Source organism: Caretta caretta, chromosome 5, assembly GCF_965140235.1.
Source record: "Caretta caretta isolate rCarCar2 chromosome 5, rCarCar1.hap1, whole genome shotgun sequence".
NCBI classification, from domain to species: Eukaryota; Metazoa; Chordata; order Testudines; family Cheloniidae; genus Caretta; species Caretta caretta.
The window spans coordinates 60,694,694-60,712,455 of NC_134210.1; the positions used below are offsets into that span (position 1 = coordinate 60,694,694).

The 17,762-nt window shown below is 36.8% G+C and overlaps 1 protein-coding gene across 7 annotated transcripts in view; it reads right to left on the reverse strand.

Annotated features, from left to right (window-relative positions):
• ARB2A (ARB2 cotranscriptional regulator A) overlaps nucleotides 1–17,762 on the reverse strand; it is a 363,334-nt gene that overhangs the window by 325,132 nt on the left and 20,440 nt on the right. For all 7 annotated transcript variants that reach the window (XM_075128571.1, XM_048851080.2, XM_048851082.2 and 4 more), the window contains exons 2-3: nucleotides 7,469–7,592; nucleotides 3,234–3,335 (exon numbers count right to left, since the gene is read on the reverse strand). In XM_075128571.1, coding sequence (XP_074984672.1) covers nucleotides 3,234–3,335; nucleotides 7,469–7,574 — 208 coding nt within the window. In that variant the 5' untranslated portion in view covers nucleotides 7,575–7,592. The remainder of the gene's footprint in view (nucleotides 1–3,233; nucleotides 3,336–7,468; nucleotides 7,593–17,762) is intronic.

The following is a 17,762-nucleotide window of genomic DNA, read 5'->3' on the forward strand; positions in this document are numbered from 1 at the left end:
AAGGAAGGGATTAGATGGAGATGACTGAGGAATAAAATGGCAGCCCACAAAGAAGTAGACTGGGGTAGGGAGAAGTATATCAGATATTTTACCAGTTATATTTCAACTTATTAGCCAAAACAAAAAACATAAAATGTTATGGCCACAAAGTTGCATTTAACAAGAGAAGTGATTAAAAGCAACAATATTTAAGCATATTATCGTAAAATGTTGAAATATCTGAATGACAGAAGCATGGTTTATTAGCAGAATTTTTCCTCCTCTGCAACATGAAGACAAAGACATTAACTCAGCTGATATCTCCTTGTGAATTCTAAGCTTTGATAAAGAATTCTGTGCGTGAAAATGTTATTTAAAAGGAGTAAGATTAGTTTTGAAAACTCCTGAAGCTGCAAACAAAACATATGAGAGCTTTCTGTTGTCTTCAGTGTACCTGCCTATAAACCTGCTCATTTAATAATAGAAGAGGTTTGACTCTCTCAGCCCTGCCATTACCTCAGTTTCAGTATATTTTCCGATTACTAACCTCCAGGGAAATGTTCCTTCCCAAGTTCATATCCAATATCTCAGGTCCCAATATCCCACTCTTCATGGAATCACCATACTCTAAGACTTCTACATATTTTAAATTTCTAGGCTCAGTTGTTCCTTCTTAGCTAGTTACTATTCAGTATAGCTTGTTTTAAAGCAGGTTACTGATGAAGTTCCTCTCTCCCTAAGGAATCATAGCAAATATCTAGTAAGAACTGTAGTTTATTTTCAAATATTCCTAAAATGTTTGGAAACTCCCATCTTCTCAAATTCTACAAAGCAGAAAATAAAACAACTTACTTACTTCTTCATAAATAGAAACATACAGATTATGACATAAAAATTATAAATATCAGAGCAAAACATATCCCTCTCTGGCAATACCTTAACCAGAAGCATATGCTGTAGTGTTTGTTACTCCCTAAGGAAGTCACTCAGGCTATTACATCAGTGAAGGAACTTTTAATAATATAATTCTAAATCATCCCTCCCCACTCAGATTTCAGCCCCTCTCCTTTTAGAAACCACATGTGCACCATTAACTCTGAAGTCAGTAGAGCAGACAGACAATAGTAGAGGCTGTACATATCTTAAAAAAAAAAAACTGAAAAGTGACAGTGTTAACCCCTCCCATCAAAGAAAGAGCATCACTTTCATGACACTTTTAGTCTCTAAGTACCTTCCTTTGAAAGCCATCAGGATATTAAAAAGCTAAAGTGTTGCATAAATGACTATCATTTAAAGGAAAGCTTTCCCCCCCACCCCCTTAAAAGTGGAAGGTGTAAAATCGACAGCATTAGAAACTAAAGTTCTCTATTCACAGAACAGGCACTGCATGGCAATAGGAGTGTAAACTTCCCAGTCTGCCCTACTACAGGTTTCAAACAATTTTGTAGGGATCCCTTCTGGGAATCTGATATTTCTTTAGCCTCCATTTCTCATCTGAGATTGATAATATGAGTACCAACTGTGATGATGGATTTTATAATGTAGATATTAGACAATTATAAAAGCCACCAACTTATTTAACATACATCACCAAACAGATGGTGGTAACTTGTGGTCTCTACTAACGTAGCCTAGATTCACACTTGTGACCTATAGTAAAAGAGAGCGTCCCATTATTAATTCAGAGATTTATCCTGTTATCCCAGAGCATTCCCTTCTGAAGAACTATATTCCCATCAGCAGACATGGAATTTTCAAGTTTAACTCAAATGCATAAATTGCTATCTAAATTATTAATAATAATAGTTTTCTCCATCAACGAGTAAATTGAGTCTAAGTAAAATATTACTAGTGGCAAGGAAACTGATTTAATTTTAAACGTTAAAAATAAATACCTTTAGAAATAATTTTTAGAATTTTTGTATCAAATATTTCATATTGAAAAAAGGAAGTTGGAACAGTCTACATAGGTATATCATGTACAAATCTAAATGATGGAACAACGTGTTGGACCAAGAAGTGTTTGACAAATCTACAAAATTTGAAATTACTTAGCTAGATTTCCAAAAGCATTATTGTGATGCTGGTAGGCCAGATGCCACCTCTTGCCCAATCTGCAGGCATTAGCTAAGAACTGACAACATCATAGCCAGAAACCAGATCAGGTCACCTGTATGTTGGTTTTGCTCAAAATAGGTATTAGTCTTATAAGACTGTATTTAGTGTTTAGCCTATGAAATTCTTGTATGTTGCTGCATGCATTAATCTCACTTATAATATCTATATCCCATGTTATCAGGTAATATTTAAATGTATGGTCTGTAAATGTAAAAGTGTTTGCTCTGAAATGGTAAACCTGGACAGTCAGGAGAGAAACATTACCAAGTGTGAAATACTAGTTTGCCACAGGAGGGGTTATCTCCTGCTCAACAGAATAAGGCCCATAGATACCAGAACCACCATTGTGGAAATTACTTTGTTTATTGCTCCCCCCACACCCATGAAGAGGGGACGTGCATGTGAACTTGTCCCATCATCTTGAGCTCTGGGGGAAAGAAATAAAAATCCCTGAACTCTGAATGGCCAGAGATTCTAAACTGAAGCCAGAGATCCCCGGGGTTGGCTCCTGAGTCTCCCCGAAAGATACTTTGATCAAACAACTATGTCACTCTTAGGATTTAGATAGTAACTCACTTGTGTGTATTTGTTTGCTTGCTTTAACCTGTAAATAACTGTGTGTCATTTCTTTTTCCTAGTTAATAAAATGTCACATAGTTTATTACAGGATTGGCTACACGTTGTGGCTTTGGTGCAAGATCTAGGGTACCAACTGATCTGGGATAAATGACTGGAAACAACCTGAATGTGGTGTGTTTTTTGGTGTAAGTGACTATTTATCACTAAGTCCAGTTTGTCTGAGTACAGTTAGACTCTGTCTATCTGTGATTCCATGGTAAGACTGTTATAGTGATCGAGGAATTCATATTTGTTACTGTCTTGGTAAAATCGAATTATAGGACACACCACCAGTTTGAGGTGTTCGCCCTGTTTTTGACAGTCCGCTCCGAGGTAGGCACTCATGGTCATGAGCCACTCCAAACAGCGTAACAGTTATATTTAAGGATAAAATTATATTTTTTAACAAAAAACTATGAAATTCTAGCAAGGTTTTACAAGGTATAATCCATTTTCTAACAATCTATTAATATTATACAATTTCTAAGTAGAATCTCCACAAAGCACATTCTACTTACTTTCATTAAAGGCATACTCAAATCCTTCAAGAGTATCGGGAAACTCAAGTGGTGGCTCATCTTTTTTCATCAGTTCATCCAAGTCTATTCTGGACAATAAATCTAAAAAGGAAAACACAGCATAGTATGCCTGGTTTATTTTAACAAGCATATCTGACAAAAATGTTTTATTTAATGCTTTGTTAGGATGGGTATAATTAACTATGTCTAGTCCTCTCTTTCTGAGAGATCCCACTCAGTAACGGTGGACAATTTTTTATCCACTCCCAAAGGACATCTTGTGGGGTTCCACAAGGTTCAATGCCTGTCTACCTAGATTGTAGTATCTGAGGTTTATCTTCACTACCGGGGTAAGTCAACTTAAGTTACACTACTCCAGCTACATGAATAACATAGCTGGAGTCGACATAGCTTAGGTTGACTTACCAAGGTATCTTCACTGCACTGCATCAATGGGAGACGCTCGCCAGTTGACTTACCTTACTCTTCTCAGGGAGCTGGAGTACCAGAGAGCGCTCTGTCACCGATTTAGAGGGTCTTCACTAGACCTGCTAAATTGACACCTGCTGCATCATTTGCAACAGCGTCGATCTCCCTGGTAGTGAAAAAGAGCCCTGAGTAACTGTAAGACCACTAGAGAAGACTGGGAGATGTTTTGGGTAACAGCATGCCAACAACTCATCTCTATCTCTCTTCTATCCCAGATCTGGGTAATGCAGACTCAAGGGAGTTTATTTTAGCTCAGCTGAGGTGGAAGATTATATTGGTTAGTGAAGTAAAGCGTCTGAAAAATTTGGCATGAGTTCTTTCTGCTTCTTATACTACGGAAAGGTTGGAGAGGAAGTAGAAGAGGTCCTTTGTCAAAAAAGGATGGTTTTAGTTTTGTTTTTTAAAAATCCTTCTCTGCTTTTACAGCACCAGGTTGCAGCAGTGTCCAAGAGAGCCAACTGTAGTTGGCTCGGAAGTAGCGCTGTCAAGCGATGAAAAAAATTAATCAGGATTAATCACACGATGAAAAAAATTAATCACAATCACATGATTAACTGTGCTGTTAAATAATAGAATAACATTTATTTAATTTTTTTATATATTTTCTACATTTTCAAATATATTGATTTCAATTACAACTCAGAATACGACGTGTACAGTGCTCACTTTATATTTATTACAAATATTTGCACTGAAAAAAACCAAAATAGTATTTTTCAATTCACCTAATACAAGTACGATAGTGCAATCTCTTTATCCTGAAATTTGAACTTACAAATGAAGAATTACGTACAAAAAATAACTGCATTCAAAAATAAAACAATATAAAACTTTAGAGCCTACACAGCCACTCAGTCCTACTTTAGCCAATCACTCAGACAAACAAGTTTGGTTACAATTGGCAGGAGATAATGCTGCCCACTTCCCAGCTCACCTGAAAGTGAGAAAAGACGTTTGCATGACACTGTTGTAGCCAGCGTTGTAATATATTTACATGTCAGATGCGCTAAAGATTCATATGTCCCTTCAGGCTTCAACCACTATTCCAAAGAACATGCATCCATGCTGATGGTGGGTTCTGCTCGATAATGATCCAAAGCTCAGTGGACTAACACATGTTCATTTTCATCATCTGAGTCAGATGCCACCAGCAGAGGGTTGATTTTCTTTTTAGGTGGTTCGGGTTCTATAGTTTCCATATCTGAGTGTTGCTCTTTTAAGACTTCTGAAACCATGCTTCACACCTCGTCCCTCTGAGATTTTGGACAACACTTTACTCTTAACCCTAGAGTCGAGTGCTGTAGCTATTTTTAGAAATCTCACATTGGTACCTTCTTTGCATTTTGTCAAATCTGCTATGAAAGTGTTCTTAAAAAAAAGATGTGCTGGATCATCATCCGAAACTGCTGTAACATGAAATATATGGTAGAACGCAGGTAAAACAGAGCAGGAGACATAATTCTCTTCCTAAGGAGTTCAGTCACAAATTTAATTAACTTTTTTTAAAAAAAAAAAACGAGCATCATCAGCATGGAAGCATGTCCTCTGGAATGGTGGCCAAAGCATGAAGGGGCATATGAATGTTTAAAATATCTGGCATGTAACTACCTTGCAACCTGGCTATAAAAGTATCATGCAAATGCCTGTTCTCATGGACATTGTAAAAAGAAGCAGGCAGCACTATCTCCCACAATGTAAGCAAACTTGTTTGTCTTAGCGATTGGCTGAACAATAAGTAGGACTGAGTGGACTTGTAGGCTCTAAAGTTTTACACTGTTTTGTTTTTGAGGCAGTTATGTAACAAAAAAATCGACATTTGTAAGTTACAGTTTCACAATAAAGAGATTGCTCTACAGTACTTGTATGGTGTGAACTGAAAAATACTATTTATTTTGTTTATCATTTTTACAGTGCAAATATTTGTAATAAAATAATACTAAGTGAGCACTGTACACTTTGCATTCTGTGTTATAACAGAAATCAAGATATTCAAAAATGTAGAAAAACATCCAAAAATATTTAAGTTCAATTGGTATTCTATTGTTTAACAGTGCGATAAATTGTGATTCATTTTTTTAATCGCGATTAAATTTTTTTGAGTTAATCGTACTAGTTAACTTCCTACTAGGAAGTTGTGTCCATTTCTCTCAGAATTGATCTCCATAACAGTTCTCACACTTCTGTAATTTGCTCTACTTGGAGCTACCCTCCAAGTAGCCTACACAGATATTTCAGTAAGTGCAGAAAAGCACAGCACAGTTCTTAACAGTGTGGGCCACATGGAGCACATTACATTGTTCCATATTCAGGACTAGCTTCTTATTGGTGGCAAGTGCAACTCACAGTAGTAATCTACAAAACCCCACTTGGCCTGGGTTCTTGCTACCTAGATGATTACTCTCTTCCTAGATACCCTTGACATAGCTAAGATTAGCTGAGGTACTACTGTTAACTGTCCTTAGATGACAGCTTTTGGGAGCTCTGGTTAATCATTGTAGGCAGAGGACCTTGACTCTGGAACCATGTTGGTTCACTAGAGATTAAGTTTGATGACCAGCAGGAGATAGTCTAAGACTGAATATCTATTCACTAAACCATGCGAAGTATACAACTTTCTAACACTGATAACTTCATTATTTGGAATATTCCAAGACACATTTCTTTAATTAAGATTAAGACAATGATAAGTTTGAAGACAAGCTTTAGTTTTCTGATTGGAGAAAATAATTACCTGTACATTTTTTAACTGTCAAAAATACTATCATCTCTGATAAATGACAAGATGGAATTTCACCAAACCTTTCCCCAAAAATCCACCTTTATACTGAGCAACAGCAAGAGAACTTAGTTATACTGAAAGATCTCAAAAGCTCAAGCTTATAACAGAAGTGTCTACTCTAGAATAATCATTTCATAAAAGGTAAATTTCTGCCAATGCATTTGTAGACATCCAATTTTAATATTGGTGTTTCAAAATGTACTTTTGTTTCCTTTGTAGAGGAGAATTTAGATAATAATGGTATAATGCAAGCACTTGCAATGTGAGATTACCCCCAGTGCAACAGAAATTATGTCAAATCTCCAGAAATCCATCCTTTTTGTCAAATGAGTTGTGGGACTAAACTACCCTAGATACTGCCAGACTTGAAAAATACTATCTAGAAGAGGACTACAGTTAATTAGCCCTGAACAAAAAGTATTTTATCCATTAAACCATTTAGATCCTATTCCTACTTCTATTTATTTTCTTGAAATACACACGAGTCTATAATTGTACAGCTGGTTCACTTGGATCAGTGCCTTATAAATATATTTCATAACACTGTGTACTGAAAGAGGTTTTTAATACTGTAAATAGCTATTCAGCAATAAAACATCAGTAGCATAAAGTTGACATAATATTCCTCCCCAATGGCTCCTGAAAAATAAGAACACTACATTACATGAATTGTCTTCTTGAAGGATAATTTCTGCAAACAAACTTATAAACAGGTTATTTCACTACTGACCACGAAGTTCAGTTTTCTTGTGCCTTCCTCTGAAACAACTGATACTGGACACTGTTAGAGACAGGATATTGGACCACCAGTCTAATCCATTTTGGTAAGTCGCAGGATCCTAAACCACAGCTACAACAAAGGAATCCTATTTCTATTTCCCTTTCCTTAATTTTAAATAAATGTCTCTGAAATAATTTATATCTATACATACATATAAATATAAAAAGAAACCAAAGAAGTTTATACCTTTTAGTGCAGTAGTTTTTTCTTTTTCATCTGGGCCTCCCTGCTGGAGCTGTGCCATTTTTATCCAAATTGTCAACAAAATTAAAGTGATGAAGGAAAAGGACATCAATCTTCACAGGATGAGCTAAAAATCAATAATCAAAGTTAGGAACTAGCCAGTTCATTGATTTCTGCTTAACTAGATATCATGTTATTATGCATACCATTCAAATATAAACTGGTAAATTTATAAATATATAAATGACTTCAAAAATAAAAGTTTTCTGCTGGAAAGAAATTTAACACATTTGATATACTATTCAAAAGATAAAGTCAAAGTTGACTTTTAGCCTTGCCTTGAGAAATCACCAATGCCATTATTAATCCACCAACAGAAACAGCATACTTAAAAATTTAACTACCTCATAAAAAATTAAGAAAAATAGTGTGGTGCCTATATAAGCCCCCTTGCGATGATTGGTGAAGAATTCCATTTCATAGTGGTAATGGTAAAGATTAGTTCATTAGAATCTAACTGATGTTCCGTTATAGCTATTCCAGTAGGAGGTTAGAAGTGTGAACCTGTTGCTCTTCCAAATTACATATGGTTTGTAATTATTGGAGATCAATGTAAGAAATGGAAGATATAAACTAAAAGCATAAACGACAAACAGCAACCCCCAATCCAATTAGATTATTCCCACATTAAAACTGCAGTTACCATTTATTGTCCTTACTATACCTACATAGGATTAAGTTTTGCTACATTTACATACAGTGACTAGAGTTACATTACAGCAATCTAGTTTAAGACACAGCAACACTCAGAAAAATTAATCCAAATTAACTAAAAGTGTGAATTTAAAGTGGATTAGTTAAACCGCATGAAGCCCCAATGTAGATGCTCTTATAATTTAAATGGCCTGACTTCAGTGAATTCCAATGTGAACTAAGATAAACCAAATTAAGGCCATTTTAATTTGGAATAGACGTGTTCACATAGGAGTTTAATGTGGTTTAACTAATCCACTTGAATTCACACCCTTAGTTAAATCAGATTAATTTTTCTGAGTATCCCCATGAAGATTTAGAAAGCTGCTTAGTACATCACTCATCACAATGTAGTTGTAACCTAAGCAGTGACAACACAAACTGCTGTTACTCTTGGAACGGTCTATTGCTCTTACTCATTCTATTACATTTTTACCTCCAAGTTGTTTTCCTTGTTGTGGCACAGCTGGTATACCTAAATCAAGAATATTATAAATTCCCAATTTAGTTTTTCTAATAAAAACTCAGAATTATAAGTCTCCATGACCAAAGGTAAACACTATTAAAAAATGCAGCCAACAAGTAGTTCAATATATTTGATACATATTAGAACATAAGAATGGCCATACTGGGTCAGACCAAAAGGTCCATCTAGCCTAGTATCCTTTCTTCTGACAGTGGCCAATGCCAGGTGCCCCAGAGGAAATGAATAGAACAGGTAATCAGCAAGTGATCCATCCCCTGTCATCCATTCCCAGCTTCTGGCAAACAGAGACTAGGAACACCATCCCTATTCATCCGGGCTAATAGCCGTTGACAGACCTATCCTCCATGAACTTATCTAGGTCTTTTTTGAACCCTATTATAGTCTTGGCCTTTACAACATACTCCGGCCAGGAATTCCACAGGCTGACTGGGCGTTGTGTGAAAAAATACATTAATATGTGCACTTGACATGGTTTATTTGACATTAATTTTCTGATGGGAGTTAGGTTACAGAGAATAAAGTGGCAGAAGGTTTTTACTGATGTGAATTGGACATGTTTCATAGCTCTTGATAACCACAACTGTTTAAATAAGGATTTACAAGAAATGGTTAGAACTTAAAGTATATTCAAAACATCTCTTTCTGCAATTTTGTTCTGTGAACTACACAAATCAATTATCATAACTTCTTGCTTTCTACAATCCAGAGCATCCACTATGTATTAATAAAACTATAACCAACATGTCATGTGTAATCTTTATCAAGTCACCATTCCAAAACAAAGAACACAGGAATATTTCTTGTATGCCCTGTTTACACAGTATCAGGAATTTATAAAGAATAAGTGTACAGTCACACGTATTCCTAGATTTATTTAGCATGAGAGATCATTAGCAGCAAAAGATAATTATATTTTTCCATTTTCAGCCGAGGACCTCAAACACTCGACTCTGACCTTTTTCCGTCCACATGAATTTGACATTAGGAAGAATACCAACATAGCAATTCAGCTTGATTTTTTTTAAATAAAGGACTGTGGGAGCATTGAACCCCTCCCTACCTCCCCCTCTCCTCTTAAGCTTTTTGGATTCTTGGTTACAAATTTCCATCGCCATCCATTTGATTTATCCTTCTCCACAATACATCTTATCATGGCTGTGTTTGCATGAACCACATTTTTGTAGCAATTTGGAACAGTTTCCAATATAGGTTTGCTAATCTTCCCTCCAAAAACTAATGGGATCAAGCCTAATACAGTCCTGACTCCCTCAGACTTACATCTATAAGCAGGAACCCCAAGATAATTTCCTTTCAGTTTTGGTAGGTCACTGTGAAACTAACTAGTTAACAGGGATATTTAATAAGCAAACCAATGTTGGAAGGTTAAGAGGGTTAATTTTATTTAAATAGCATAAAAGCTGCCATATGTTCTGTTTTAGCAGATTTAGAGTACTATGGATAACATGCACTCATGGTCTTAGAGAAAAAAATAGTATCTAGGTAACATGTTTTGTTATATCTTCTGGTTTAAAGGGAAAAAATCACATGCAACAATTTCAAAGGCCGTTGTTTGTCAGCTAAAGAGTACATAAATTATAAAAACTGATATTAGGTCCAGTAATTCATTAAGCAAGTATGACCTGTGGGAGAACATTCTTATGTGTCAGAACAAAGAAAACTGCACGAACTCTACTACAGTGCAATGGGGGCACACTTCCAGTGCCTCTAAACTTAAGGCTCCCCAAATTCACCTCATCTTTTATCCAGGACCCCAACTCAGATTCTGGATTTCTCCAATTCTGACACATTTCAACATGATTAATCTAAACAAGACTAACAAAATCTGCATGTTCAAGCAAACTTACATTTTTACTAGATAAAAATAATGCTGCACTCATAACAGAAGCTTAAATAATAATAAAACTAAGTAGAGAAATTTTTAAATTTCCTGGAACATATCTTACCCAACCAAGATAATGTAAAGGAGGAAATGTCTAAATCAACAATCAGAAATATCGGGCCTCATTATTTGCAAGCGTTGGAAAAACAGACTACCAAGTGAGTTCATTGAATATAAATTCCTGTCATTCATTAATATGTGCATTTGTATGTGCAAAGCAATGGTGACACCACACTCTATGTAAATACCATTACGGCATTTGGAAAAAAATCATTTTAATTAACATCTAAGAAGTGTTAGAAACCAGAACACCTGATCAATGTGACAACACATTTCAAAGAAACAACATTAGACACTGCAGCTTGTGATGCCTAGTACTTTGTTCTCCCAGACCACACTTAAAACAACAATTTGTAACCATATTTTGACAAGTTAGTTTACACAATTACAGGTTGTGGACAAGTCCCTGAACAATTGTTACTAGTCAGAAAACAAATAAAATTTGTCATCTTTGAACATGGAGTGAATTTTTTAAATTAAAAAATAAGTCAGGTAAACCAATGTAAAACCAACACTAGGGTAATGCCATAAGCAAAAGTTAGGTGAAAGACAGAACTCTGGGTACTTTGCTCCTACAGGTTCAGACTGGGTTCATCTACTAGGTGATGAGCCTACCACTGAGGAAAGAATAGAAAACCCAGGTGATTACCTGCCAACCTAGAAGCACAAGAGAACTCTGCTTTGAATTCTGCTTTCAAAAAATTGTATATATAAATAAAATTTACCAATTCTTTTTGACAAAAGTTAAAAAAAAAATGTAACAGCAACCACTGGAGGGAGGACTTGGTGTTAGAATGAGAATAAAACAAGCACACAGTATTTTATGTATTGTTTTGGCTGAAAACAGCATTTTGTTGAATCCTTCATTGATATTTGTTTAAATGACAAATGCAGGAAATTAGAAGAGAGGGTTAGATTTCCTTTCTTTGAAAAACAGATGTTGATTCAACTAGAATTTGTTGGTGCACAAATGAATAGTGGGGAAATTATAAAGCTGTCTGAATGGTTACTTATAGGAAAATGCAGGAATTGCAGTCTATTCTAGGTTTGAGTTTCAAGTCCCACTGATATCTAATAAGGCTGGACCATTCTTTAACTAGCTGGTTCCTTGAAGTATAAATTCACAAATTTCACTTTTTTTTTTTGCATTAAATATTGAGTTAGATTTGAAACAAAATCTGTTCTTACATAGATACATCGCTTAGATCTTCCTTTCTACAAATGCTTTACATGGCCATTTTTGTCATGAAATGTAATAAGCACACCTCTGAAAAAACAACAAACAACTATTCCACCTGCAAAAATATTTAAAAATAAGGTAGCTATTTTACAAGCAGACTCGTATTTATATCTACATTGCTTTTCCATGCAGAACCAAAAAATATTCCCCCCAAAGGATCCAATGTGTACTCTACATCTCTTCATCCCCAATGCCTAGCAATATAGAATATAATTCAGCATGAAATATATTTTGGTTTCATTGCTGCTAATAAATGTTTTACTAGTTTATCCAATATAGAGAACTAAGAGGACAATGTTTTCACCAGACTTCCATTAATACACCAGCAGAACTGGGGGTGGGGGGCCGGGTTCCACAAAGAAATAGCTATTCGGATACAAAAATACAGATTTTGTAGAGAATATGCCTACATATTTAACGTTCACATTCATGGAGTGGCACTTGAAATTTGGGTCATAGGGCTTGCAGAGATGTACAGTAGTGCTAGATTTCAAACTAAACCAGACACCCCATTGTTTGACTCCAACTACAAGTAAATAAACGTTTTCATTCTAGTTTCAATTATTCTTGCCTGTATAAATTTAGTTAAAGTGGCTATTACAAAGTTTAGCAAGTAGCATATGATTTTGGTCTGCATTATACAGCAACTGAAATGAAGTAAATTCACTAATATTGTGTGAATATTCCTAATATAATTAATTACAGCCTTTTCAATTTTCTACAAGTGAAACATTTAAAAAGTCAAGTATTTTGAAACAGTATGATTCTATCCAATTTATCTGTACATACAAATTCAACATAACTCAGCAGAATTCCTCAAACACATAGCTTCATTAGAATGCAGCATAAGTACAGACCTGCTCTTTGCAAACTCACACACTGAATGAACTGTAGGAGACAACATATAGCAGGGCTGGCCAAATTTACTGACCTTCCGAGCTGCATACAAAAATCTTCAGAAGTTTAAGAGATGACGCATACCTGCCAGGGCTTGGGGCTTCAGTTGCACGTGGCTCGCAGCTTCAGCCGTGCAGGAGGCACCTGCCAGGGCTCGGCCTTCCTTTTCCCCTCTCCTCCCCCCCATTCTTACTGTTTGTTTTAACAATTTGTTGGTTTTAAGAAGACTTTCTGGTCACTGTACACCACTGGTTATAGACTCCCGAAGGGAAGAACCGCAGGTGCCTGTGCTACAGTGGGACCTGCAGGTTAAGAATGGTAGATACACAGGAAACTGTAGCCCAAGTCCCAGTCTAAGAGTGGGAGAGCTGCAAAATACCACGATAGGTAAAGGCATGAAGTTTAATTCCCAAGAGGATACACTCAGAGAACCCAGAAAGAGGACACAGTGCAGCTAGCCTAGTAACTGACATATCTGCTCTCTCAAGACCATCACCAGATCACCCTTGAATTCTGAGGCATGCAAAGAACAGGATCCACTATAAAGTCTCCTATGGACAACACCTCACAGTTCAATCATACTGAAGCCGCACTTAGATATGACGATGATATGGAAATGTCTAAGACAGATACCAGAGTTTTGCTGCACTATAAAACATTATGCAATTTAAGTGATTTGTATTATTTAAATTATCCCAAACCAGGACTTATTTCAAACTTTGCCTTTCATATTTGTACATATTATATTTTTATTGCATAATATGCAGCCTTTGGCCTATCAGAAGCTGCATCCAAAATACATTACCATAGGAGGTGAAAACAAAAACCCACAAAACAGTATGGTAAGGTAGAAACTTCATGATTATGGATGGAGAGAAACATATTTGTGAGCTGTGCCAGTGTAGCCATAGTCTCAGAGAGACTGGGAGTCCATGGTTCAGTTTCTTATGTTGAAGAGAGGGGGCTGCCCAAGAAATCCATTTTGCTTTAGGCTTTGGCCTAGTCACCGATGGAATATGCCTAATAAAAACAGTTAAAATTTTTCCAGGTTGAGAGCAGAGATTAAAAGAGACAGGCAAAAGATTAACTGTTTTCAGTGAGCATGCTCAAGTTAGATGCTAAGGCAAACGACGAGGTGGTGACTGCGTTTCTAGACAAAAACCTAGGTTTCTGCACTGACAAAGGGATTGCTGCCCTAGAAGGTAACTTCTGCAGTAAAGAGCATGATCATAAGGAACAGTAATTTAAGGAGAAAGGCAAGCAATTTACTGTGTTATGATACTATAATATAGAGATTAGCCCTAAAAAGTTATGCAATCAAAATAGGGATAATTTGGAGTTCTATGGTTCTACCGATATCTACATATTTATTCTGCATCTATTACTGTAGCAGCTGGCTTCCTAAATCTACACATAATGGTCATAAAAATAAATTTTACTCCGAATCTGTTTGTAAATTAGTATAAGAAAAATGTTGATAGGATGTGCGAAATGTAGAGAAATATGATCTGTACTGGTACTTTGTGCAATGTAATACGAGATTAGTCAAAGGTGTGTATAATGTATTATGGTCAACACAAATTTCAGCATTTAGCAAACAGATTTCAATAAAATCTGTACGATATTGCAAGATTGGTACATAAGAAAATTTCTCTTATGTAAACAAGAATATGTATTTAAAAATTAAAAAAGAAAGCAACTTTGAGTACTATAAGACCGTTAGTGTCCACAGAGGTCAATTCTAAGCCAAAAATCAACTCGGTCATCAATACCAAGAAAAACTAAATCACAACCAGAAATATGACAAGAATTTGAAGTACAAGCAACAGTGCATTCCAGCAGCTTAACATTCCTTTGTGCCCATCAACAGTTCTCAATTGAAAGAGAAAGCAATCGATAAGGAGGACTGAAAATTATCAAAGCAGAGTTCCTCTGTCCTTCTAGCCAACTGAGATCCTTTGTGCTTTGAGGAGGAGAGGAGACAAAACTTTGGACACACTAGATTTTCACACTTCTAATGCTCCTAGTACTTATTCTGTGGCAAAGAAGTTGAGAAGACTGTAGAAGGAGGGGGAAAGGACAGAGAAAGTAGATTTACAGAAGAAGAAAAAAAACATGCTGTCAAGGTTCCTCCCCCACTCTGAACTCTAGGGTACAGATGTGGGGACCTGCATGAAAACCTCCTAAGCTTACTTTTACCAGCTTAGGTTAAAACTTCCCCAAGGTACAAATTAATATTATCCTTTGTCCTTGGAATATCCACTGCCACCACCAAACTCTAACTGGGTTTACTGGGAAACGTAGTTTGGACACGTCTTTCCCTCCAAAATCCTCCCAACCCTTGCACCCCACTTCCTGGGAAAGGTTTGGTAAAAATCCTCACCAATTTGCATAGGTGACCAGAGACCCAAACCCTTGGATCTGAGAACAATGAAAAAGCATTTAGTTTTCTTACAAGAAGACTTTTAATAGAAATAGAAGTAAAGGAATCACCCCTATAAAATCAGGATGGTAGATACCTTACAGGGTAATTAGATTCAAAACATAGAGAATCCCTCTAGACAAAATCTAAAGTTACAAAAAAGAGACAGACAGAAATAGTCATTCTATTCAGCACAATTCTTTTCTCAGCCATTTAAAGAAATCATAATCTAACACATACCTAGCTAGATTACTTACTAAAGTTCTAAGACTCCATCCCTGTTCTATCCCCGGCAAAAGCAGCATATAGACAGACACAGACCCTTTGTTTCTCTCCCTCCTCCCAGCTTTTGAAAGTATCTTGTCTCCTCATTGGTCATTTTGGTCAGGTGCCAGCGAGGTTACCTTTAGCTTCTTAACCCTTTACAGATGAGAGGATTTTTCCTCTGGCCAGGAGGGATTTTAAAGGGGTTTACCCTTCCCTTTACATTTAGGGCACATGCCCAAGGAATGCCTCCCATATCTACACTGCTATGTTTAACAGCATAGTGTCCCACTGCCTCCCAGCTTCTGGAGCCTTCCCCCATGACAGTGAAAGACAGGAAGGCAGTGAGGAAAGGCTTTCCCCTGCCAGAGCCTGCCCCCGCCCCCCCGCCGGCCACCACAATAAAAGGTTCCAGCAGTGAGAAGCTGCTGCCTTTCCCCTGCTGTCTTCCCCCTGCTGGAGCTTTTCAGTGCCACATGTAGCACACTGCAGCAAATGTGGACACAGCCTGCTTTTTACTGCAGCCTTTAGCTACTCACATGCTACATGTAGTGTAGACAAGATCTTAGGAATATGTAGGTTTGGTGATGGGAGGGTTGGGGAGAAGGAATTCCTATAATGCCTCTCACCCCCACATTGATGGGAGCAGATAAGTGTAAGGACCTAATAAATCTGCCACTTGACCTCAGTCATATCTCTCATTTCAAATGAAGAACAAGGAGCCCAGTGGCACCTTAAATACTAACATTTATTTGGGCATAAGCTTTCGTGGGTAAAAAACCACTTCTTCAGATGCAACTGATACAGACTAACGTGGCTACCCCCTGATTCTTTCAAAATGAGAGGCACTCTAACTTTTCCTGCAACTTCACAACTTGCATCTCACAGGTGGTCCATGCTTGTAACGCAATCAGGATCCCTTCCTGCCTACAGAAAGGAATATTGCTGCTCAAGAACCTGATCCAAAGCCCAAACTCAATATAATGACCCCCACCCCCTATTGATTCAATGATCTATAGATGAGACTCTATAGTTGCACAAGGTGCAAAGGGATACTGCAAGGTAAAGGATTGCTCAAACTGCCTCTTTAAAAGGGACTGGATGAGATTGGCTTCTCAGACAAAGATAAGGGAAAGTATCAGAGGGCCAAATAGATCAGGCAGTATGGAGGCTTAACCCAACAAAGCCTCAAAACTTTTTTAATGTCTGCACATCACTAGTTATCACTTTACTCTTATCCCTTTAATTAACAACATATGACAGAGTGAAATAACCAGAAAAGGGTTAAGGGCTACCCTTGTGATATGATTCAGCAGGGGACTGTATGTCCTCCTTCCAATACTGAGCCAGGGCAAGGGAACGGTCTCTGCGGACTGAAGCATGCTTTCGTTAATGGAATTATTGTTTTTGTTAGCTCCTGAGGTTTGTGTCTGACCAATAAATTATGTACCGAGGCAAGGACCTGAGACCAAACTCAGATGTGGCACTGATTCTTTTCTGGGCTGGTGAGACAACCAATCAACTTACACACTGAAACACGATTTTAATGAAACCCATGCTTCTTGGTCACAACCCAGTAAAAATATATTCTAAACTACACAAGTACAATTGTACTATACACAAAAAGGATGGCTCTGAAACTTTCCAGACTACTGTACACTTTTCAGGAGTCTGATTTGTCTTGCGTACCCCCAAGTTTCCCCTCAATTATAATCTACTTGCTTACAAAATCAGACCTAAAAATACAAAAAAGTGTCACAGCACATTACTACTGAAAAATTGCCTACTTTCTCATATTTACCATATAATTATAAAATAAATCAACTGGAATATAAATATTGTACATACATTTCAGTGTGTAGTATATAGAGCAGTATAAACAAGTCATTGTCTGTCTGAAATTTTAGTTTGTACTGATTTTGCTTGTGCTTTTTATGTAGCCTGTTATAAAACTACGTAAATATCTCGAGTTGATGTACCCCCTGGAAGACCTCTGTGTACCCTGAGGAGTGCACATACTCCTGACTGAAAACCACTGCACTAAACTGTAGATTAATATAAATGCATGTCATAAAAAAAGCTAAAAATGTCATTTTTATTTTAGATCTTCGAGAGAAGTTGCATCTCAAAATGCTGAAACTATTGTTGCCAAAAGATTGACTTGGTGATTGTGCTATAATTATTTTAATAGACATTAGTTATGGCACAAGTGAGTTGTGAAGGTATGGTTGCCAACCCTCCAGAATTGGCCTGCAGTTTCCCAGAATTGGCATC